Below are 26246 nucleotides of genomic sequence, written 5' to 3'. Positions count from 1 at the left end.
GATAAGGTGTTGCTGTTACAACAGTGGGCATAAGCCCTCATTACTAGTGGTGCAATTGAATCTGGCGCGATACCTCAGTTTGGGATTATGCCACCTACAGTCACACGAATATCTAGGCCTAGAATTGTCAGGTCTGCAGTCTCTGATCCTTAAAAATCTGGTCCTCGACACACCTGACTTTACTTTGCTACCCTATTTGGGCCCACCTGACCTCTGCAGCATCATGAGGAAGCACACAGTCCTCTACCAAGACTCCAGGCACCCAGCCGTGATTTCACCCACACTCACCCACCCACCCATGACAGCTCGCATATCCACCCACCCACGACAGACAACACACCCACCCACCCAAGACAGCCCACACGCATGACATCGACACCCATGAGAGCCCCCCCACCCATGACAACCCGCACACCCACACACTTACCCATGACAGCCCACACACCTACCCACCCATGACAGCTCATACACCCACCCACAACAGCCCACACACCCACATCGTCCTTCTGCAGGCACATTCCTCTTGTTCAGAGCAACTGATAAATGCAGTTTTCTCCTGTAATGGATCTGTGCAGTTATTCCCCATCCTGAAGAGAAGTCTCAGATTAGCCAGAATTTGGTGCTGGTTACCACCTAGCATTGAAGATTCTGGCACCCTGTAACACCCCGCCAAATGCCAGCCAGCTGTTAACTGGAGCCTTTGTGAGAGAGTCTTACATTCTGTGTCTACCTGTTTCCTTGGTTTATCTTGACATTATATTCCCTTCAGCGTGTCCAGATTTCCCCTCAATTCTGCATTGATGTTACCCAATCTTGTGTCTTCTCAAGTATTCTTGAATATTTCTATCATCTTTCCTTCAGGCACTTCTGCCAAGTTGCTTATCCATGCATTTTAGTGCTTAATTTTCAACGGCCAAAGATTTTTCTTTTAGTTTCCCTTTCCATATGCCTTGGTTGCCTAATACCCAGGCTCCTTAGTGGTAATTCCACCTCATGTCCTGTTCTTCAACCACGCTGCACTTCTTGTCTTTTCATTTCACTATTGCAAGATCTTTTTCATCTTTGCTTACTCACTGTGTCACTGATTTCCTATCTTTCTCTTCCACTTTCTTTCTCCCTTTTCTTTGCTTCTCTCTCTTGTTCTGGGTTAAAGTCTGATGATTAAAAAAGTCTGGTCCCCAGAAGAAAGTGCCGGTGCCCCCCACTTGCCCAAATCAGGCTGTGACACATTATTTACAGCTCCAGTCTCTTACTTGACCTCCAGTTCTAGATCTCCTTGGACACTTACATGTAGTTTTCTCTTCTAATGTGTTCATTGGTTGAATGTGCATTTTTCTGTAATCTTGTTCCTCTCATTAATGTTTTGTAAGATTTGGTCCTTGAACCGGTCTGCATATTTATTTTTTGGTAACAGAAGTAGTGAGGTATATATTGACAGCTTGTTACATAGCTTCTGCACCTGAGAGTCATTCCTCTAATTCCAAAATTGTAGAGCACGTTAAAGTTTGAGAATTGCAGTATCATTGCAGTGCCTTCAGGGGGCAGTATTTCACTTCCCGACGGACACGATTGCTGTATTCTCAAATGCTCAGATACTGGGAATTTCAAACTATAGTAGTCAATTGATGCTACCTGGGTAATCATTTTATTCTCCCTTAGCCATTGAGACAGTGAGGCACACCAACGCTCTGGCTAAGGGTGTTGAGGTTGCATTGAATTCAATGGAGGACTGAGGAGGAGGGGTTTGTCGTTGTAGACTGTTCCTCGTATTGGTAACATAGAATCTAATTCCACTGTGCCACGTCCACGCTGTCTTGACTTCCAGCTGCAAGGATGCATGGTTTAATTATTACCTAGTTTCTGATCAGACACTTGCATTGCAGCAACATGGCGTGATGCCAGTCCCAAAATACAAAGGTATGCTCACCACACACGTCCCAGTTTCACAGAACCTACTCTCTTATGGTTCACCTCCTGCATGGTAAATATATGGTACACTGCTTCCTGGAACACAGTGTCATCTCCACCCACCCCTCACCCTGTAGATGCCCCCAATGCCCCATCTTAAAAACGATTTGTTTTCTAAAAATGACCTCCCTCTTTAGAATCACTTCATCCTTCTGCCATTTAACTGGTGCCCTATAAATAACCTTCTCTTTCTGAGTCCTCACTGGTAATTTATGGGCGTGTTTCACTTAAGACCATACTATATCCATAAACTGGATAGAACCGCAGAGCACACTTAGCCATTACAAGAGAGAAGTGGTGGACTTCACCACACCTACTACCACTGACCCATTAACCATACCTCCTTCCTGTACCCTCAGACTAGGGGTTCATTTTGACAGTATGTTGTAACCCTCCACTTGTCCTTTCGAGTGTCTCTTCAGTATCAGGAAGATTCATATGCGCGCCCCCTTAGACCACACCCATAAACTGTAGACTACTGATACCGTACACTAGCGGGACTCCCACAATGCTCATATATGACTGCAGAAGAGGTCTGGACTTTTGCTATTCAAACCATCTCAAACCTTACACGATCTCGCAGTCCAGCTGCGCTTAGTGTCCATCTTAGTACAATCTCCTGGTAAACATTTGTTCTTACCACAGATCATCTTGTTATCTCGCGAGTAGAATATGGCTTGGTAGCCCTAGCAGGGCTTCCTAAAGCAAGGTTAGCTCCGCTAAGAGCTACTCTCAACGCCTCTGCCAGACTAATCGCAGGCTCCAGAAAGCATAATCATATTACACCTGACTTGATTCAACTTAACTGGTTTCCCATTGAAGCAAGGATCCGTTTCAAGATAGCTTGTCTGGCGCATAAAGCTATACACCGCAGTAGCCCTGTTTACCTGGCAAAGAAACTCGAGCTCTCTGGTTCCAGTCGAAACTTAAGAAGCTCCAATACCTTACTCCTGAAACCACCCAAATTCAACACAAAAAGAACTTACAATCGCACCTTCGCAGGGCTGGCTCCAAGAATCTGGAATGCCCTACCGGCGGAAATCAGAGCCAACCCCTCGACTGCCTCATTCACGAAACAAGGCAAATGGCTACTTTTGGAAGAACGTCAGCAGCAATAGCTCCTGTGTCATGTGATAATCACTTCCCGCGAGTGCTTGACTATCATTTTTATTTCGTGTATTGGAATGTATGCCTGACAATCAGTTTCTCTATATGGTCTGAAATATGTACTCGATTCAAAATGTACTGTATCATTCTCAGGACGTAGTGCGCTACTTAAACTGCACAGCCTCGTCTAGTAGGGCCTTCACCGGGTTCCTCCTATGCTACCTTTTTTGTATTGTACTTTTACTGTCGCCTCACGGCAACGCTAATTGTCCTCTTTGTACAGCGCTCTGATACCCGTTCTGGGTCTTGTTCGCGCTTTATAAAACTTTTCAACTAAATAAATAAATAATCTCCCCTCAGAAGGCTTCTGAAGACCATGGTCTTCAAGGCTGTCCTTTCCCTCTCTTCATTGAACCCTTCCTCTTGTCTTGTGGAGAGTGCTGCTGCCTTACGTATGCCTGAAGTGAGTAAATCCATCACCCCCTGAGTCTCAGCAGGCTTGCAGTGCAGAGGCCTGAATAGATTTCTCACTGCGATTTCTCAGTATGCCTAAAGCCATGCCCCATCCTATATTTGACATGGTATCCAGGGTACTATACAGGTATACTACGCTCCCTCTCTGACCGCTGGCTCAACGCCTCTAAGCCACCCTTGACTACATTAAGATTTCGGTCATAGAGTATTCGTAGATTTGTCTGCAGACCACCTTCAGTGCATCAGTGGTCAGGATTGTGCTGAGAAGCTAAAGTACAACCTTTCGATTCTGTTTAGCAATATTTGTGTACCTTCTACCTTTTTCCAAAATATTTCAGGACTGGGGATAAAAAAGGCTTATTAGCCTGTAGGGCCATTTTAGAGAAAGTTGCACTTTCTGCAGATAGTCTGGGAATGGAGGTAGAATCGTAAGTCCGTCTACCGATGAACCTCCACTTCCCTGAGGGCACACTACCCGGAGTGCACAACTGAAGGCAAAAACTGAAGGTGGCGGGTTATTCTCGCTGCGGGCTCTGCTCTACTGGAATACTTGCACCCTCCTGGCCGAGCAGCTACCTCTTATACATCTTTATATGATTTATGTATAAACTCCTGCACCCTCAGTTCTCTGTGCCCAAAATGTTGGACCAGTAACCCCCATATCAACTTAATGAATCCGCGGTTTCAAAGGTAGAGTGCTATTTCCTGTATTCTAATGTATCACCATACACTTTGTCGTAAATGGTTGATGTTCGCTATAATCCGTATTGAGATTCTGCTATGCACACGGCATCTAGTCAAAGCCCTGCTACCAAATACACATGCGGTTTAATGTAAGACCCTTCTTTTCTCCTTGCAATCTTTGTTGTGACAAAATGAATCCCTTAACTTCCTTGCACTAGGTTCTCCCCAAGTGTGCTTGTTCTGAGTGTCTTGTCCTTTCTTCCTTTCAGCACTCCTACTTTACTGTGCCTGACTACAGAGAACTTCCAAGCATACCGGAGAATGTGAGTACCAAGGCGTTTTTTGCTTTATAGATACCCATTAATTGGTACATTGATGTGTTCCTTACTCTGATTATCCAATGAAGGAACTCTTTCTCATTTGTGTGATGTAACTTATGTATATCAAGGACCCTACCAAAACGTTATGACGTGCTTTATTGGAGCAATGGGAGTAAGAATGAGGAAACAAACATGAGGGAAAGGGTGATTTAAGGGAAGGTACAGGGAACGCTGATGGGCGGGAAGCCAAGTTGCTGTAAATCATCAGCGAGTTGTGGCTTTTAGCTAGAGTGCTTTGTATCCTGGGATGTCTAGGTGCATGCTTATGATGGGGTGAACCGAGCTACAAGTTACAGGTCCAGGGTGCTACCATCCCGCTGACCCCTGTATCTTTCAACGACACTATCTGGCAGATGTATGATTGTGGACCTGATGGCTCTAAGGACAAACTCAAAGTGGTGATAATGAGCCTCAAATGGACATAGTTTCTTGAAGAATTGAATAATCCCTGCATCTGAGTATTGGGTCTCTTGGGTGGGCAACAGTAGGGTGCTGTGGCTGACACTTGGAGGATAAATGGAAGAATGCTACTGCACTAGGGCACACTCTCTCCTGTGGTGTCTCTTCCTTTGAAAGCTGGGCTTCATGAATGTGGTTAATAATGCAACATTACTTCAGAGCACTTATTTTTCTTAATGGAAGATTTCATACAAACATTAATGCACGTGTGAGACGTATACTTTGAAAACATTTGTTTTTCACAAATTTTTATTTACAAGGTGCTCTTCCTATCCAATGGCACATGAATTCCTGGAGTTACTTTGCAGCTGTGCTGGTATAATCTTGGAAAGCATGACTCTCTCTGGTCAGGGGTAGGAGGCGGATCAACCGCATTCCTCAGCTGTCTCTCAAAAATAGGCAATCTGAATATCATAATGTGTTTTGCTAATACAAGATTATTTGTAGAAAAAAACTAGAATACGAGTTTAATAGGATGCCAGTAATTCACCATTGATGCAGAAATTTTGTACTAAAAGTAATTGGCTAGAGGTATTTATAGGTATACGCTGAGGAGGAGATCCTAGCGGATTCATTGATGTAGGATCATAATCTCGCTCCAGGTCCTCACTGGCACAGCATCCAGGCCTGAACGTTTCACCTGCATGAATTGTCATCAGGTGAATTAATGTGGTTAGTTCATTAAGAAACAAACCAAGACCAGAACACACAGAATGCGTTAGACTAATTCACAGAAGCCCAGAACTGCAAACTGCCGGAAGTGGCAAGGTGTGAGGTATCTCTACAGTTTCTTTTAGTAATCCAAGTAGTTCAACTGTGTTGTTACCTGCAACCAGCCACGGCCCGTACAGGAAAGAGCGGTGGGGCGGGGGGGGGGAGGGGGGGGGGCGATGGTGGATGGGGTGGATTGTATTTCGACAGACAATGACGAGGGAAAAAAAAACCATTTTGCTTAATTCCCCCCCTCCCCCCCCTCCCCTGCTCTTATCTGCACGGGCCGCGGCTGACTGCAACAACCTCTGTTTTGTGCATTCATAAGGTAGATATGATGTGTCATTGGTTGAGACTGGACCAGGAGATGACCTCATCACAGTCTTATGTGGTCTCCTAAAGTGGTCTTAATCCAGGTGTTGGAGGCAACCAGGCGAACCCGAAATACCTCTTGCTCCAATAAAGACACAAAAAGCAGAGTGGGACTCGATCTAACTGCCAGAGTTGACACAGAAACAAAGTCTAGACAAGCAGTTTATAGCTTTTTATTTTTGTATGGAACACCAAAGATGTAATTTTACTGTCGTTTCAAGCACTTTATTTCGGTCAAAGATCTTAAAAGCAGCATAATCAATTTAGAGTTTACAAAATCTCACACATTAAAACACGTCAAATGATCAAAGTTCATATCAACTAACTTTTTTAAATGATTAACAACTTGCATACAGTATAAAAAAATAACGTGCTTGGAAAAGTGCATGTGTACGTGAACAATCGAAAGCTTACAGTAACAAGCATTGGCATAGCCAATAGGTCTCGCCTTTGGGACCTTATAAGTGTTTAGCCATGCAACAGTTGCATAACTAAATACTTATAAGGTCCCAAAAGTGAGACCTATTGGCTATGCAAAGCGGCCCTGCGGTCGCAAAAGTGATCGCAATCACGATCAAACATCAAAGTGGGCGTGCTGCAGCGAAAGTGAAAGTAATCGCGGTAAAGAACGGCGCGCGCGCCCGCGCACATGCACTGTAGCTCTAGGCTGGCCTGGTAGCACTTTTTGGAGCCCTCTCAATAAGTCTCGCCAGACCAGCGCATGCGCTGGCTCAGGCGAGACCTAAAAATGACATATTATACATAAGCTCTAAAGTGCTTCTATTTGACAGATTATGAACAAACACATCAATTGAAAGATTGAAGATAAAAGCAATTTTACCTTTGAAAAAAAAAGGGAGATTCATATCCTTCTCAACCAAAGTACTAAAGTGTAGTTTCATAGGTGCAAAATGGTAAAATGCTTTATTAAAATACTTAAATAAATTATCATTAAGTAGAACCATGCCAATAAAACACTTACTAATCAGCCGAGGTACGTTTGAGAAAACGAGGTAAAAACTGGAACTGAATACGCCAGATACATTTGAGATAATTTGCAATTGAAAATACAATATAGGGTGTAGTGTCTGGCCTACAGATTCTCAGTGCGACCCAGTATTGGCGGATTCCCAAGGTGTGACAGGGAGGGACAATCCAGCGTTTACGCTGCCTGGTGTACTTTGGGCAAAAGAATAAGAGATGTTCATCAGATTCCTCCTGTTTGGTGCTTGCCGGGCATAGTGTGACACCCTTGGTGGGGCCCGTCCACTTGGCCGTAAGCGTTGCGAGTGGAAGCCTAAATCTTATGTAAAGGGCTCTAGTGAAGGGTGGGTCAATCTCATCTATGTAAGGCTCAAACAAGAGAGTCTCACTTTAGGAATAAAAGCTTCCATATCCAGATCAAGTTTAAAGACTAGTCAGGGGGCTTTAGGGGAGTCTGAGTGCTGCCCTCAAAAACTTGTTTTTGGCAGCTCCTAGAGCATCGATGTTACAGTAACTCCAAAGTTCAGCCCCATAAACTGCGGCCACCACTGCTTGGGCTGTCCATATTTCTAAAAGGGGAGCTACAGGATGGAGCCAGGTGTTGTGAATCTCAAAGTGGCTGCAGCCCTGTAATTTCACAGATATTAATACACCCCAGGGGTTTACCCTGATCACCCCAAAACATCTGGGCAAAAACATATGAGAACAGACCAAAAAAGGATGTGTGGGAACATATCACAATGATTTTTTGTAGGGAAAACAATGAATTAGTCCCTACATGTGGGAGCCTAGTCCCCCAGGTTTAATACTTATTTATTTGAGCACTCTCAAATCTACCCCAATTGACTTTATATTTTCTTAAACATACATAAGACACATCAAACAAATAGCAATAACACAATAATCACCAGTATTTCATGATTCCTTCCTACCCATACAATCTAATGACGGTTGCAAAAAAACAACAATTCATACGCTATCCGTGTGGAAGATAGTCCAGTACACACATAGGAGGATAACTTTCCACTTGCACGGGAGATCGGGCACCTCAGGGTTTGTAATGTAGAATATCTGAAGTATTCACTTCAGTACGTTATTTTGTAGGCATTCTTTTAGCCCATGTCCTGATGAGGCCCGACTTAGTGGGCTGAAACGCATCGACTTCCTGAACTGGAGGAGTTAGACTGATTAAATGTCATATGCAAGACATCTGGATACACACATTAAGGACTGTGTTGGAGGTGGAAAGGTATCCTCCTATGTGTGTATTGGACTATCTTCCACACAAATGGCGTCTGAATTGTTGTTTTTTGTCATTATCTTGTATGGGTAGGAAGGAATCATGAAATACTGATGATTGTGTTATTGTTATGTGTTTGATGTGTTTTATGTATGTTTAAGAACATATAAAGTTTCGGTTTGATAGCCAACTTGGGGTAGATTTGTGAGTGCTCAATTAATTAAGTATTAAGCCTGAGGCCTGGGCTCCCACATGTACGGACCGATCCATTGTTTTCCCAGCAAAAAATCATTGTAATCATTTCCCACACATCCTTTTTTGGTCGGTTCTCATCTGTGATTTAACAGAAGCATACTCTTTGTGATTTGTCTGACCCCGGAGTTACTCCTAGATTGGCGGATTCCCAGGTAATCGAGCCTAAGCCTCTCTCGAGATCCATGCCCCTAAACTTTAGACCCCTCTGAAATGCCTATGCGGCTGTATTGCCATGAACTTCATTTTATTAGTGTTTATAGCCATGCCGTGATTTGTGCAAAACAGTTTAATCTTAGTTAACTAGGCCTCATACGGAAGACACAACTTCCAACTAGCCTGTTGTTTTAGTGACAATTAGGTTGTAACACTTAATCCAGAACAGAACCATAACTTTACAGACCCTCCCTCCCCCTTATTAAATACACAGGTATTTGCAGTACATTTTAATGGGTAATTTTCTGTTGCAGTTAATTTAAGATGACAAGTTTGATAGTTTTGGATTAGGGCTAGTGTGTAGGACTAGGTTATGAGTTATCAGAAGGATTAGAAGTATGTTTAGGCTTACAGTGAGAATTACAAAATGTATATTGCAGAATGAGACGAGTTTAAAAAGGGTTTCAGGATTAGGATTAGCATCAAGGTTTGATTTGGGATTACGTATTTTAGAGTGAGTGGGAGCGGCAAGGATTAAAATTAGAGACAAGGTTACGGTATGGGTCCCAATTAAAGTCAGGTAGTTTATAATTAAGGCAACATATAGGATTTGGGGTTGGGGCAGGTTTAGTGCAATAGTTAAAGTTAGGGGTAGAGTTAAACTAAAAGATGTGAATTAAGTTCTCTCTTAGGGTTATAGATAAGATAGTGAAGGTGAGTTAAATCCATTTTTGCTGGGAAGGAATGTTTTGTAGCGAGTTCGTTGTGGCAGAAAAAGAAATGTGAATAAAACATGTATAGGGAGTTTATTGTTGGGAAGGCTCTGTAGCAGAACTGGGCGTAGTGACCTAGATCTGCACTGGTGGTGGCCCTCACAGTTGTACAGTTACCCTAACACTACTCTCACAACTACAGAGATGGTTATGAAGGCTGCTCACCACCCAGTTACAGTGTATCTTGTGGGTGCACTGGAAGTGTTGCATTGGAACAGGTCCCTTGGTGGTAAAAAAAATGAAAGTCCGTTTTTATATAGTGCAGCTACTCACCCTTACGGGTCTCAAGGCGCTGGGGGCCGTAGTGGAAATTAAGTGAGCTATTGCCCAGAGTCACACGGTGCTGAGCTGAGCTGCCGCCGGGGATCGAACCGTGAACCCTGTGCTCCGAAGTCAGCTGCCCTGGCCACTGCACCACACCTCTCCACTCTGGTCAGTTACTTATTGTACTCCTGGTGCGTTGGTATTTTTGAGTGTTGATCACTGGGAGTTTTTAGTACCTACAACTTCTATTGTCGATACAGTGATGTCTCTCTACTAGGCTGCGGAATAGATGTACACAGTTGTGATGTACCACATAACAAGTGTTTGTTGCACATACAATAGATTTAGTTGGATGGAATGTGCTTTGGCATTTTGAAAGCACCAAACAAATTCTGCCCTTACTCCTGCTCTCCGCAAGGGAAATGGTTACTCGAGTGCTCATTACCTTGCGCATTGACTACGCCAACGCACTGAATGTTGGTCTGTCCGGCTATCTACTGAACTAGCTTCCAGTAGTTCATTTTGCCGCGTTCAGAACTCTTCTTAACCTCCCTAAGTGGGTCAGGTAGCACCTTTGTAACCTTCATTGGTTACCGGTAAGTGAAAGGGTGAAATTAACTCCCTGGTGATGGCACACGCTGCCCTCCATGGGCTTGTCCTGTTGTATCTGAGAAAGCGATTTCAGTTTTATACCACTGCCAGGCAGCTTCGCTCTTCTACTTTGCAGATGGCCTGTACTTTCAGGTTCCGCCGAAAAAGGGTAGACAGCAGCTCCCTTTTGTACACGGTGGCCTGGAACCCACTTCCACTTGATTTACATCAACTTCAGGATCCAAAGATCTTTAGGAAGAGATGAAGACCTTCCTTTTTAATTAACCTGTCTCTCTATTTCTGCTTCTCATCACACTGGGCTCGTACCAGGACACTCTCTTGAGTAGCTGTGCGCATTACAAATTGCTATAGCATAACATTTTACATTGAAGTTATGTTGTAAGTTCATGGTGCTGTCAGTTCTAGTGTCTGGCCAGATTTTTCTTTCCTTTTTTCTAAGAAGGTAGGGAAGCCAACTGCGTCCGCGCGGTCCCCGGCCAGAACAGTGCAAGAGTTGTCCGCACGAAGCAGCGCCTGTGATTGGCACCCGCGCACATTGTGCCGCATCCTCAGACGGATCAAGAGCTTCACCTTTCCTGCGAAGTGGCAGACCATTTGCTTTCATACAGTTTTTCCTATAATTCTTTGAGTCTCACTGAAGCTGCGGGATCTCCTATCCCTGCGTTTCCGCTCAGGGTGAGGTTCAAGGTGCTCTGCCTGTCATGCGGAGAGCGCGACGTCCTGAGATGTTACCACGTTAGCATAACCGCGTGCCTGCGGAGTCCACCATGATTGACACCCCCCAAAGCTTCTCTTTTGGATGGAATGTTTGTCACCAAGTCAGGCATGAGACCCTAAAACGATGGTATTTTTGGCTAGTAAGAGTTACTGCTAGCAGGTTATTTAAAATTTTTTAATCCTCTTAGGGCAGCTCAGTACATGAAAACCAGGCTTCACTAAAGCCTTTTGTCATGCCACCTCTTGCCCTCATGGCAGTAGCTTGGATTGGCCTGCTGCTGTCTGTCATCTGTGTGTGGGCTTTCAGTATAGAGAATTTTTTTATTTTATTTTTATTATAGAGTTTTATATAGCTCGAACTTGACCCAAATCGGCTATCAGAGCGCTTTACATAGCACCAGTTGCGTTACATTACGACACATTCATTTTTGTTAGGCACAGGGAGATTAAGTGATTTGCCCAGAATCTGCTCCGCTGTCTCCTGCCGCCACCTGTTGGCGGGGCAGAAGAGTTTCTGCAGGTGTTGGGCAGATTCCAGAGAAGAGTGACCAACGATTCTGGCTTGAACCTAATTGCTAAAAACATGGATGACAGTTCCTAACCCGCTAACTCTCGAGTGTGAAGCTGGGTAGGGTGGGGTGGGGGGGGGGGGGGGCGGTCTGGATCTCTATTTACCAAGGTCCAACGTCTCCCAGATCATGGATGAGCCCTTAGCTCGAGGGTAAAGGGGTGGCGAGTAGAGCCTTGCTCAACACATCACTCTCGCAGCCCTCTCCACTTCTGTTCAGTACTGTTCCCTTCAGTCCTGTAAGCATGGCGGGTTCTGCCACTTCTTAGCACTGCAAGAAAACATTCAAAGGGTGGTAGCGGATAAAGCCGGGACCGGTGACCTTCATGTGTATGATGAGAGACAGCCCAAGCCCTCCACGGAATTACTGAAGTTATGACGCTCACTTGACACACGTGGTGTTTTTGTTTTGTTGGGGCGGTGGGGCTTGGATGGAGGGGGGGGGGGGGGGGGGCGTGGATGAAGCTTCTTTATACCTCAGTTCACAAGTCAGCTAAGGACGCAATTTATATTCTCAAGAGCTTTGTGCAAAGACAAATCATTGTTCATGCAAAAGTAAACAAAATGTGTTAATGTGTGCTGCGCCCTGGCCTTGGGGCAAGCAAGGAAAGGTACAGGTGTCACGAAGACTCCGAGGCTTGACTAATAATGGTGCTAATGACCACCATGGATGCAGCTCCCAACACGGCTGAGGACAAACAGAAGTGTGGCAGCTTGAATTAAAACCGAGGATCTCAGACCTGAGCCCTGACCTGCCCATGCTGGTCTTTGCTCACTGAGCAATCTTCCCAGCATTCAGACTTGTGAATTGAATATTCACAGCAGGCTCATGAACCCTCGTAGCAGTATTCTAAGATTCAAACCTGTGACCCAGTGCACTGCAGAACACTTATTAACCACCTGAGCTAGTTTATTATTGCTGGAATCTGAGCATTGCTGAACCGAGGGCGCTAAGAGATCTGCAGGACCCCCCCCCCCCCCCCCCCCACCCCAGCGCCTTGAGACCTTCACGGGTGAGCAGCCGCGCATTACAAACCCCTGATTGATTGATTGATTGATTGATTGATTGATTGTACCAGCTGGGCTGTAGCTATTAAGACAGCCAGGTGGGGTGATGTTGCTGCTATTTTAACTTGTATGTAACGTGAAGTGAAAGTCACATATTTAAATCTTTTTTTATACTAATACATCTTTTTGGGTCTCGCCTGACCCAGCGCATGCGCTGTTCTGGTCAGACTTATTGAGAGGGCTCCAAAGTGCTAACAAGGCCAGCCTAGAGCTACAGTGCATGTGCGCGGGCGCGCACGCCGCGCTTGACCGCAATTACTTTCACTTTCCCGGCCGCATGGCCGCTTTGATGTTTGATCGCGATCACTTTCACTTTCGCGGCCGCACGGCCACTTGGCATAGCCAATAGGTCTCGCTTTTGGGACCTTATAAGTATTTAGTTATGCAACTGTTGCATGGCTAAACACTTATAAGTTCCCAAAGGCGAGACCTATTGGCTATGCCAATGCTTGTTATCCTTATTGTTTATAAAACGAGGAGCATTGAAGTTACTAATAATAACACCAGTTGTTTACCAGTTATTGACAGTATCATGCCAAAAAGCACAATTGTTTTGTGCCTGCACCTATATATGTAAGTGATATGTGTGGAAAAAGATGCGGAAGACGAGCTTGCCATCTTTTCACGTGGGGCAGTCCTTAAAGCTTGGATGTGAAAATGCTCACCAAGCAGTAAATGTTAGGGCTTTGAATGCTCTGCGCGGCTCACATCTTACATATTGCCGGTAGGTCCGGATACGAGTGTTAAATAACCTGTTAAAGCTGCTGTTGGTCGCTAACTTCAGTTCGTCTCTTTGTAGAGCAAGGCTGTAATCCTGAATGTGTCCAGGGGTAAATTCTAGTCCCTGTGTACTGCGCCTCCCCATGCGTTACAAAGGCATCCGTGTTATAACTGGTTCTCAGCTATGCCTCTTAGTGCATGCCTCCTAGCTCAGTGCTGTCAGAGCCCCCTCTCGTTTCACCCCACTCACAGCACTGAATTTCGTACATTCCACTGTTGCCTCCTTCTCAACCGCCCTTGACCGTATCAAGGGCCGTCTTGCTCCCTCTATTCCTCACACCCCCGTTTAGTTACTGCTGGGTCTGGCCAACGCTCAACTAGCGCCATTTGCTATTTCGTGTTTGCCCGTCCCTGCTCTGAGAACAGTTGCACGTAAGACACCCAGAGCATCCTTAAACTGGATACCACCTTGGATCTGGACTCATCCAGACTTACACCAGTGCTTGCAGTCAGGAGCCCCCTTGATGCTGTTCACTCGCCTGAAGCTCCGCTCATCAGAAACAGACATCATCAGAGAGTGGCAGAATTATCATCAGGCCCATAGCTGCTTGGAGAAGTGAACCCGCTCCCGAACACCTCTACACGTGAAGCCTCTGGGAATGATGATGGACTTCAGGTACTCTTTCTAGAACTTACTTAAGCCAAATTACTAGGAGGCTGAACTAAAGTTAAGCGGATGAGGACTCGGTCTCAAAAGTGACTGATATCCCATACGCCGTATTAGAGTGCTTAATATCCTAATGCCCTTGTAATAAGGTCGGGCTGATTATCCGTTACTTTTGTGACAGAGTACCCAACAGCCAAATTCTAGATCAGGCCTCAAGAATGCTTTCTTTTTTTTAACATGTTTTATTATTTTTGGACATGTAAGGAAAAATCACAAAAGGCCAATTCATCGCAGCAATCACATTGAAGTTGGGTTCATCTTATGGCTCACTGTAACACTTCACCACGGTATTATCTAGGAGTATCCTCCCTTCTCGTACAGTTTCGGAGTCCAGGATAATCCATTCAGACCTAGTGCCTGCTAGCCTCTAGATCGTCTTCGTCTATCTTAATTTTCCATGTTAGGCTCATCCTGCTGAACCTCTGGACTCTCACCAAAGGCCCCATATTTTGTTACATTTCTGCAGACATGCCCTGCTTCTATATACTGCTTCCTCTATATACCACGTCCTCTTTATACCATTTTCTCTAAATATCATTTCCTCTATATACCGCTAGCTCTATATACCGCTTTCTCAATATACCGCTTTCTCTATATACCGTTCCCTCTATATACCGTTCCCTCTATATACCGTTCCCTCTATATACCGCTTCCTCTAAATACCGCTTCCTCTAAATACCGCTTCCTCTATATACCCCTCCCTCTGTATACCGCTTCCTCTTTATACCGCTCCCTCTGTATACCGCTCCCTCTGTATACCGCTCCCTCTGTATACCGCTCCCTCTGTATACCGCTCCCTCTGTATACCGCTCCCTCTATATACCGCTCCCTCTATATACCGATCCCTCTATATGCCGCTTCCTCTATATGCCGCTTCCTCTATATGCCCGCTCCCTCTATAGACCACTCCCTCTATATGCCGCTCCCTCTATATGCCGCTCCCTCTATATGCCGCTCCCTCTATATACCGCTTCCTATATATACCGCTTCCTATATATACCACTTCCTCTGCCAACCAGTCTTCATTGCTTTCCCACTGATCCAGTGTGAACACCTGCTGGCTGCCCCACAGTCTGACAACGTCCCTTCTGCCACCAGCAATGCAAGATTACAGAGTAGTTGTGAATGATTGGGTAATGCCAGGTCTTCCCACGTACCCAGTATAGGAAAGTAGGATCTGCTTCTTATGGTTACCCCCACTTTTTGCTAAATGTGATACTGTTTTTGACTAGTCTGACTGGGATCCTGTTAATCAGGACCCCAGTCTATCTGCTTTCTCCCTAAACTGTTATGTACACTCCTGATTGGATACTGGGGTAACCTTGTCAGTCCCTAGTATATGGTACCCATGTACCCAGGGCATAGGTACCCCAGAGGCCTCCCACGGGCTGAAGCATGAATTATGCCACCCATTGCAGCCTGTGTAAGTTGGTGCATGCACTACTTAAGATATAGGTATGCTATATCTAAGGGTCACTGCACTTAAAACTTATAAGTCACCACTATAGCAGGCCTTAACAATCCTGAAGGCAGGGCACTTGGTTCGAAGTGAGAGGGTGCCACTGCATGAGCAGGACACCCCTATAGCCTACGGAGTCCATTCTCCCGGGTTGTCAGTGAGACAGCCATTTACGACATATAGAGTGGCATTATGTGACCTTGTGATGACAAACCCTATCGTATTTAGTGTCAAACATGTTGGAATCATACCCCCACACCGTTAACCGGTGTGGGAGGTATGATTCCACCCCTCAGAAGCGAGCTTCATTGGGTCCCTGGTGTTCCCGGTACCAGCCTTCTAGTCATGGGCAGCACAAAATGGTTGCTGCCGACCAGAGACACATTTCTGCCCTCCTGCTGCTGAGCCAACCTCAGGCAGGGGAAGGCAGAACAATAGGCATCCTGTCACAGGGAAGTGTGACCACCTCCCAGACAGGATTTAGATAATTAGGCATGGGTGGGTGCGCTTACCAGTGACTGAAAGTCTGCTGGAGGGGCCCATTTGGTGTCCCTGTGCATAGTCCTGTTCAAACCTGTCCTGGGAGCCGTTGACTCCTGCTCTGGCACAAAACTAGACAATGGACATGGGAGTAACCTCCCCACTGTCCACACCCTCCCCTGGGAGGGTCCCTTGAATCTGTCAAACCCTCTCCCGTGGGTGCAAAAAGGTTTACCTGGCTGTAGGACCTTAGATTCAACGTGGGCAAGATTCTGAACTTGAAACCTCCGAACTTCGACCGTCTGGACACTCTGGAATTCGCTGGACTTCGTTTGTGCCTGACTTCATCTCCCTCTCAGTCCAAAGCATCGTCTGTGCCCGTGCCCATACAGGATCTTTGCAGGACCTGTGGAGCATCAAGGACAACCGAAGATATCTCCCTTGGTGTGAAGGAGTCACTCCCCTGCATTCGCAGGCACTGCAACACTGCTGTCCGGTCTGCTGACCCTGAGCTCCTATGGACTCCGAAGGTTACAGCAACATAGGAGGGGGGTTTCTATGTTTCGCGAGGTCCGAGCTGCCCTCTCACCAAGTTTGAGGTCAGGATTCCTTGTGGGGGCTGCAATACCTGAACCCATGTGTACCCCGCACATTTGCAAGTGCATATGCTTGTTTCCGTTTCCCGAACAAGTGCATTGGGCTCCGAGTAGCCCCAACCTCTGGCACCATTTCCTACCAAGAATTCCGGCCTCCTTGCACCGAGTGCTCCATGGGCTGTTGTTTGGTGAAATCACTCAAGGTCCCCTCGCGACTCCTATGCCTTCAGCCTGTGGGTCCACTTGAGGTTCAATTTTGCTTTTCTTGGGCTCCCCTGGTTGCTCCAGGCCTGCGCTGACTCAAATTGCTGTGGTGAGTCTCCTGGACCTTGCTGATCCGAACCGTACACATCCTTGAACTCCTGCATTGGTTGCCGTTGCCAAGGCTTGTTGGTGCTCCAGCCATACACCAACCCCTCAGTATTTTACGTCCTTCATAGGACAGCTCGTATTCGGCTCCTGGTCATTCTCGACATCTCCTGGTCCCCGTGGCTGCAGAGTCAAGAACTCCATCAATGCTTCTGAAGCATTTGACATCGGTGGGCATTCGTCTACCGAGTCCCTGGTCACTCCAGAGTGACCCAGACTCTGTCCCCTGTGCTTTCAGGTACTATTTGACATGAATCCACCTTTGGATTCCAAAGAACACTTTTCTTCCTTCCAGCAGCGGCTCTTCTTTGAAGTCCTCTATTGGGTTCGATGGCGGTTTCCGATGCCACTTTAGACCTATGCCCCTGGCTTCCCTGGGATAGATAACTTGGGTACCTCGGTATCCACTTGCAGGGTGGCTCTCCAACCTCCTATCTTCCACCGGGTTTATTCGAAGTCCACTGGGAAGGGTCCTTAAACTCAAACTTCCACCGCGACTTTCCCATAGAATTGTACAGAGCAGGCGGTCGTTTTCCCACAGTGCACCCGTCATCCATGGGGTCCCCACTTACTCACCTTTAGTGGTTCCTTGGGGTCCCAGCGATTCCACGTCATCTCAACACTGTCTTGACTCGAGTCATGGTTCTTATACCACTTTCTCAGTATATGGTTTGGTCCCCACTTGGGGCCCACTGTGTACAAGTGCTATTAACTATCATTTCTGTGCTTTAGTATTGTGTGCTTTGTGATTATCTCCGTGTAGGAGATACTGTGTCGTACTAGATAGTGTTATATTAATAAATACATATTTTTATAACTACTGTGTGGTTCTCCTTTCATTTAACCAATACTATTAGGTTGCATTCTGGTAAAACAAGCTGCTCAACAGTCCTTCAAGTCTAAGCCTGAATGCTGCTCTCCAGAGCAACCACTTGGATAGCTTTCTAAGGTTATCTTTGACCTTTTAAATCACCAAAAGGGTTGTTTAGACTGGTGCAAGGTGCCCACTTTAATTAGTGGACAGCATATACCAGGCAAACGTCTCACACTCAGTATCGTCAATTAGGGTTTCATTTCTATCACCTCACCTCTCACCGTGGATAATCACTGTTTCACCTGTTTCCACAATAGATGTATCCTAGAAAAATCCCGAAGTGTATGTATGAATGTCCCTATCACCTTGCAACCTCTGAAGCACATATCATTTCCGTCCCTTCTGGTTTTCCTTAGCTGTGTTAGAGTATGAGAAGCTTTGTGAAGAATCTTTAATTGCATCAGTCTAAAGGACGCCCTTACTGCAACTTCCCTACATCATCTGCCAGCGTCAATCCCCTCTTCCTCTTATAGTATATAGTTACATCCTCGTGCCATTTATCCTTGAGCATGTCTAATGTCCCCAAGCAGTTATTTACCAGTTCTCTATGTATTTTTTAAAGTGCGTGTTTTGTTATGGGAGATGCCAGAACTGTATATTCTAATGGTGCTTCTCCCTGTATTTTTGCCTAGATCTCGGTGCATTTTGCTGGAGCACGTGTTACCTGTATACATTTGTAGTATTGTGTTTCTGATGTTTTGAGCTCCTTCTGGAATCTGGGCCTTAAATATTCTCAACCTTGAAATTCCCAGCTGGCCCCATTTCTGAAACCCCCTTAAATCCTTCAGATCTCAACACATTTCTGAGTCCTACAGTGGGGTTTAAAAGTGGGTTTATTGTTGTAGCCCATTTTCCGATTGGCTTTTTGCCAAAGTTCATCTACTTCCTGGGTTTGATGTGAGCCAGTGATGGGAAGGCAGTCTCGTAGAGCACCCCAGTGTATCTCTTTCCCCAGTACACATCTGTGCACTCTCACAGCCGGTTCACTTTGGGCTCAGACACCCTGTCATTAACAACTACCAGTTGAGAAGCCCAGTAACACTTACAGGGAGAGCGGCACCACCCTCGTTGCGTCCTCTTCCCCGTGTGTCCATTGCTATTCTTGGAAAGCCTCCATTCCAAGGTAGGGCTCTAATTAGACTGTCCACCCTGGGAAACTATGCCCCCAGAATGTCAGCAGGGTATCCTGAAGTACATATAGGAACTTTGGTAAAGCAAGCATCTTGTAGAGTGTGGCCCTCCCCCGCGGTTATATTGGAAGCTTTCGCTAGAGTTCCACGTCTGCCCTAAGTTTTCTTTGAAACAAACTCCTTGTGGCCCTTAGTTACATATATCTCCAGATATTTTAGACCTTTCTGGTATTGAAGCTCCATATGCATGTGCAACTGTCAGGAGGGGTCACTGACGCAAAGATAAATATTTAACGAGTTGATGCGCAGACCTGAACTCTTGCCAAAATAGTTAATCACGATCTGGGTTCTAGGAATCCAAGGTACAGCATTTTTAAAACAGTAACATAACTTAACTGCAATGCTTAAATAAGTCTAGACATATTTAAACGTTTCCAATTTAATAGAATGAGTATGAAAAATTTGGAGGGGGGGACCCCGATGATTTTTGTTTTCATTGGGGGACGGGGGACAGGAGGTGAAAGGCCGGGATGAAAAAGTTTGAAGACTACTGCAGTTCAGGCTCTAGTGATGGGCTCACAGCTGACCACACCGCGATTCTCACCTGCTTCATGATTCGTTAAAAAAAAAAAACCAAAAAAAAAACCTGATGGTTGGGTGCCCGACCTTAAATCAATCAATCAGGGGTTTATAAAGCACAGCTACTCACCCGTGAGGGTCTCAAGGCACTAAACAAAATCTTTCTTTCAATTCCTCCATCCAAGGATCGTTGCCTCTCTTATTTCCTAGATTTGTCCCTTAAAGGCCTGCAGGAGGCATTCTCAGTCCCCTTCTCATCTGGAGGGTGTGGGGGGGGATTGTCTCCCCATATTCACTATTAATGGACCGGTTCTCCCCGATCATCCTATGTTAGCTGGGACTCTCCTTCATTTTCCCTCCCTCGACTTCTGGCCCCATTGGGTGATTTGGCAGAATCTGGTGAATGCTCCTTTTGTTCCGGAGGGTCTGCTTTGTGTAAAAGTCCTGCAGGCTCTTGTTGGCACTTATCTGTATCCTGGGTCGTTTTCAGCCGCATCATTGATGTCCTTTGAGTTTCATGGTTTCCTGATCTAGCCTATCGTTCTTTTCCCTTCGATGCTTCTGATCGCCGCGTCCTTCTGGATGTTCCTCCACCCAGGCCCATTCTTACCAGTAGTAGGCTAGTCACGTTCTAGTAGATGAACGTTCAGAGTACCTTAGATCAAAACCAATCACTGCAGGGAGAAAAGAGCTGCTTTGCACGACAGCACACCAGTGCTTGTTACCCTCGTGAAGCTGGTGACGGAGAGCGATGGGACTAAAATACATGCTCATATATCCAGCAAAAATGGAAGTCATTTTCCAGAATAATTTTGCTCTGCCCTCCTTGTAGGGCAGTACGTGGAGTTTGATGGTCGAGGATGGTGGAGAATAGGCTTACCTTCAATGGAGAGGATATACGCGACACCAGCACCTTTCAGGGGTTCCTGCTGGAGGTCGCGTGAGGCGGGAGTAAAAACCATGCAGTTTCCAGCAGTGGTATGTGTTCAGTGGCGGGCAGTGCAGTCACTGGCGCGGTGTCTCAAATCACAGCAGGTCATCTTTAGAGCTTCTCGGAGTATGCCCCTCGTGCATTAGATTGGATCTATGGCTCATTGGGTGTAAGGGATGTCTGCAACATATATACACTGTGGGAGCAGGGACCCCGAAGATTTTACGCCCCAAAATATCACCTCAAATGCATGCCGATGAGTTGCTGGATTGGCGATGGTGTTAAACCTCAATTGCATGGGGCAATTTCTCCCCGAGTCAAGGCACCTGCAACTCCTAAAAATACAGTCAATTAAGTGAGGACCTGCTCAATGATTACGTTCCAGATCAGGAATAAATGTAAAAGACTTATTACAAAATTCAAAAGGTATGGTAAGGATAGCGTACATTCAGATAAAAATGCTGTGAAGGCCCTTAGGGCGTACAGAATAAAGTGCAAATAAAAACTACTTTAAGTCCCAAATGAGCAGCAACATCAATAGAGAAATGTACAGCGTTCCTAGCAGCATCGAAAAGTTTCCAGGAAAGTTCTGGTTCAGCCCCAAAATCCAGAGTTTATTGTTGCATATTAGATCATTAAACTGTAAAATCCTCGTGGTATGAGCAGAAGTGTTAACTTTTCAGCAAATAAGAGCACAATTTTATGGAACGCCACATTGTCTTGGCATGTAAGCACCATCACACTACATGCACATTGGTTCTCCCCACTCCATGCCAATGTCATCCAGCGATGGACGGACAGACTAGTTACATGCAATAACAGCAAACTGTTATGAATTAATAGAGCCCACTCAGCTAGCGAAAGGTCCTTGCAACTTTATAATACTCTGCCCATAATGGAATATTTCTTTGAGAACAGCAAGAATAATTTCAGTTAAAATAAACAAACATGACTCTTCTCGGCTGTGCGCTGCAGCAGTTATGAACAGTGAAGTGTGCTGGGGGAGACATCCATTTGGAACAAGATGGTGTTTGGTCCTAAATTGAGTCCTAATTAACAAGAGGCACGAAAATACACTTCTGCATGTTATAGCACAAGTGTTTCACATGGATTAGTACTATGTCAATGTGTAAATGCAAGATCCTGAATAAATCCACATTCTGCACGTTGTTAATAATGCACATAATTATCAAATTCACTTATCGACGAATTTCCCTGTTCTTTAAAACTACAGGCATCTAGAACTGACCCCATAAGATACCTCGGGATTTATGTTTCCTCACAGTTTTCTCAATTATTTGATCTAAATTATGTAAGAATGAAGACAAAAATAACCAAATTATTGGATCAATGGTCATTGCTTCCTTTATCAATAGTAGGGCGAGTATCATTAATCAAAATGTCTCTATTGATCTTCCTATTCTCCAATGTTCCTATCAAAATCAATCAGGTATTTTTTAGGGAAATGGATATGCTTTTTAGACAATTTATTTGGGAGAAGAAAGCCCCCAGAGTTAAACTGAACACCTTACAATTACCAATAGATCAGGGGGGACTTGCGCTCCCACCTGTAAGATCATATTATGAAGCTGCCCTTCTTGATTTAGTATCTGGGCTGTTAGGATCTTGCTCTTGTAGAGATACTTTTTTTTATCGATAGAATGTTGCTAGAAATTGGTTCATCCACTCCAGTGTTTTTAAAAACTGCTAAGCTTCCTAAAAAAACTCTGTATAAAACTATAAAGGACTCCCTTTTTAGACTTCAGGCTATCTTTAGGGACATGAATCTGATGGGCTTTCAATATCTCAATATAAGAGAATGTGCCAGCCTCGGTTTCCAGATACAAGCTAGTCATATTAATGCTTGGGAAAATTCTGGATTAACCGAACGGAGACATTTCATAGTACAGAATAGGCTGATTTCCTGGCAGGAAATATCGGCCAGGATAGGGACCCATCGGAAACCGGCCTTTTTTGAATATCTGCGGTTAGTCTCCTGGTTGCGAAGTAATGGTGGTATAACCGAATCTCCCAATCACTTGACAGCTGCCCTTTATGGAGCCAAACTACGAGGAATAGGCAACTGGTATAAGTTGCTACATAAAATAAAACATCCTTCTTTGATCCAGAACCATTTGGAAAAAATAAATCGGGAGACTGACTGCAGTTTATCCGAAAGGGAGTGGGAGTGGATCAGCCACTCAGGTGGCAGAGCATTGCGTGCTGCCAATTATAAGAGGATGGCTTTTCTTTCAAGGTGGCTGGCCTATCTAACACCTTCTACTCCATGTAAAAGGTTTCCAGACGTAGAAGATAAGTGTTTTCGGTGTTCCAAATCTGGGGAAGGTGGTTGGCACCATATTTTTTTTGTATGTCCCGGTCTGGGGTCTTTTTGGGAAGCCATTTTTCTAGACATCGAGCGCGCAACCGGAAATAGAATCCCGATCGCAGCAGAGACTGTACTATTTGGCTATTGCAAGGGAGGCTCACAACTGTCTAACCCAGAAAGAGTTTTTATTTTTATCGCTAGTGCGGTAGCACGCTCATTAATCTTGCAAAATTGGAGATCTAATGAAGCCCCCTCTCATCTGAAATGGATTAATAAAATGAAAAGGGTTAAAAAATTTGAGGAGGCCTATGCTAGGAGGGTAGGAGCAGTAAAAAAATATGAGCGAAATTGGAAGTTTTTTGAAATACTGGAGAAGACTTAATAGAAAATGCAATTTTGGAAGTGATATACCCAGTAGTCTTCTCCATATTCGATCTCTATATGAAAGTGAATCTCCTTTTTGATTGCCTGCCAAGAATGCATTAGCACTTTTTAGTAATTATATTTCAAATACTGGAAGTGGTGAATCGTTTTGAAACTTGTTTTCTTTTGATGTTTTTATGCTATTGAATTCCCTTGATCGCAATACTTCCGTAATTAGTTATGTTTCGCACTTGCACTTTAGTGGTTTGGAGTGTTGTATTTTTGCTGTTTGTACATGGCACACTGCACTTTCGATTGGACGTGAATTCCTGTCTTGATTGGTTTTCATTAAGAACGCATTCAGCACTTTATAGATTTTATACTATTGAAGTGGTGAATTGTTTCAATGTATGTTTTTGTATCGATTTTTATATGCTAATGGATGTTCTTCATTGCAATACTATCGCAACTATTCATGCTTAGCACTTGCACTTTAGTGGTTATTGCGTATATGCATACTTTTGCTGTTTTGCACTAGGCACATCGCACTTCCTTCTAGTGCTTCTTTTTCTTTGTACTATTATATCTTAATAGCCATATTATCTATGATATGAATACTAATTGTATTTTGCAATGTTTTTTTGCTCTGCTCAATAAAACATTTTTTTTTTTTTTATCAAATTCACAAAAGCTCCAGCAACCTCAAGGTTGTTGGAGCAACATTCACGAAGCTCAGGGGAAGGCGGCCATCTTCCTCAAGGCCAAGCTCCGCCTTGGCCCTCATAGCTTTACATGCGGCTCTGTGAATACCATTCAGAGCTATCGGCATTGCTCACCGGGCCATCTACTGAACACAGAACCCTTCTACCAAAAGTCCAGAGTCGCACCAATACTTACCAACCCCCTTATTTAAAAAAAAAACTCTGACTTCGCGCATGTCCACAGATCTTGAAGAAAACAACAATAATAAGTAAGAATCCCCTGGGTTTAAAAGGGCCATGAGGCCTGGTTATTTTCAGCAACTTAACTCCCAGCTGGACTTTGGTAACTTTATACAACCAGTGACCTCATCTCCTGTTCTTGTTCTGCTGCACTCTTTTCATAATGTTGTACTACAACACTACACTACACAAGCTTATGTAGCTCTGTTCAAATATGTGTACAATACAATAACACAAATGCCACATACTTTGTATTCAAAGTGTCTTTTTTGGTAGACAGAAGTTCTGCCTCCTCCAGGTGTACCAGCTGACAGCTAGAGCAAAAGGACTAGGGCCACATTTTACTGTCATGTCAGCATTCGCTCCTGTCAAGTAAGGAGCACTGGTAGCAGGTCGCCTCACACAAAGTAGTATCTAGTCTTTTGGGCACAAGTTGCATTCGAATGGCAAACAAAGTGCAGGGAATCCTTTTGAAGAAGGCACGTCACTCCCTGGCACATTTGACAGGAGAATAACTGAAAGTGTGCTTGCTTCAGTTTAATAAGAAGGCGGCTCCCTGAGGCTGGCTTGTGTAGACTAGAGGATGTACCTAAGAAGCCAGAGAAACTGTCAACTAAGGGCCTGATTTAGATGTTGGCAGACTGGTTAAACTGTCAGAGGTCAGCATTCTAGTCTCCAGACATCTGATGCCTTAAAATGGAGGCTGGACAGCGGGGGCTCTGCGGACGTGCGCAGTGGGTGTGCCACTGGCGCTCCAAAGGCAATCCCGTCTGCGCCCGTCCGTGCCTAAACGGGACCAGGGGCCAGGAACCCTGCCCAAATTCAGCAGTCATGGACCCTCTATACCAGGAACCAGCTTCGTAGACTCAGGCCTCCCCCTGAACCATGCTGTGACAGGGGTTGGCACTTCAATAGCTGGTCTGCTGGAGTTCAGGTAGGCAAACACTGCAACTTTGAGATAAAAGTACCAGTTGACCTTACCTTGGGTGTTCGTAGCTTTCGTGCTGAGAACATTGCCTGGAAACTAGGCCTAATTAACTGCCGATCCCTCCCTAAACAAAAAAATGAAATTCGCCTGTTATTGGAGGAGGGCGATCTCGAAGCCTTGTTCATCACTGAAAGCTGGCTCAATGACCGCTCCACCCCAGATATTCTAATGCTCACTACTGTGGGCTGGCTTAGAAGGGAGAGCACAAGGAACAAAAACAGCTGAAACATCCTGGAGAAAACCATCAGGCCCAGTTGAAAGTGGCCATTTGGGCATTGCTCTGAAACATGTGTCTGAAAATCTGTCTACTCAATCATGTTAACTGATGCTCTTGGAGCCAACCCTGCAAGTCTTTATTTTATTTTGTAATTTCTTTATTGAATTTGTATAACAAGGTACAGTAGTGCATACACATTTGCTGAGAGGTACATATGGTCACTCTTATAGTAATTAGACAACTGATGTAGGTCTCGTGTTTGCAAATGGCATCTCATGAGTGCTTGATCATTAAGTAATTACGATTCACCCTGAAATCACAGTGTCAGGTGAAAGAAATGTGTTGGAGGACTCTGGAGTGTGCCTCTCGACAATTTAGGAGTGTGTAGTATCTGAGCAGGCGGTAAGTTGATCACGGCACCTCTTGCACTGAGTGTTTGGGGTAGTCTTGACCATGTCATGGCCTTCAATCAATCAATCAATCACTTCTTTGTAGAGCGCACTAATCACCCGTGAGGGTCTCAAGGCCGCTGAGCGGGGTTGGCGGTGCAGATACTGCTCGAACAGCCAGGTCTTGAGAAGGGTAGCAGGTCCTGGGTCTGTCGCAGCTGTGTGGGTAGGGTGTTCCATGCCTTGGCCGTGAGGTAGGAGAATGATCTGCTGCCGGTGGAGTTCCTGTGGATGTGTGGGATGGCGGCGAAGGCGAGGTCGGCGGAGTGCAACTGGTGGTTCGGGGTGTAGAATGTGAGACGCTT

General features: G+C 45.1%; 1 protein-coding gene across 4 annotated transcripts in view; it reads left to right on the top strand.

Moving 5' to 3' along the window:
* DENND1A (DENN domain containing 1A) overlaps positions 1 to 26246 on the top strand; it is a 1317400-nt gene that overhangs the window by 571787 nt on the left and 719367 nt on the right. For all 4 annotated transcript variants that reach the window (XM_085613741.1, XM_085613740.1, XM_085613739.1 and 1 more), the window contains exon 8: positions 4503 to 4556. In XM_085613741.1, the coding sequence (XP_085469867.1) occupies positions 4503 to 4556 (54 nt within the window). The remainder of the gene's footprint in view (positions 1 to 4502; positions 4557 to 26246) is intronic.

The sequence above is a fragment of the Triturus cristatus genome, chromosome 1_2, assembly GCF_964204655.1.
Source record: "Triturus cristatus chromosome 1_2, aTriCri1.1, whole genome shotgun sequence".
Classification (NCBI taxonomy): Eukaryota; Metazoa; Chordata; class Amphibia; order Caudata; family Salamandridae; genus Triturus; species Triturus cristatus.
The sequence above is the reverse complement of the archived record's forward strand: the minus strand, read 5'-3'. Positions and strand labels throughout refer to the sequence as shown.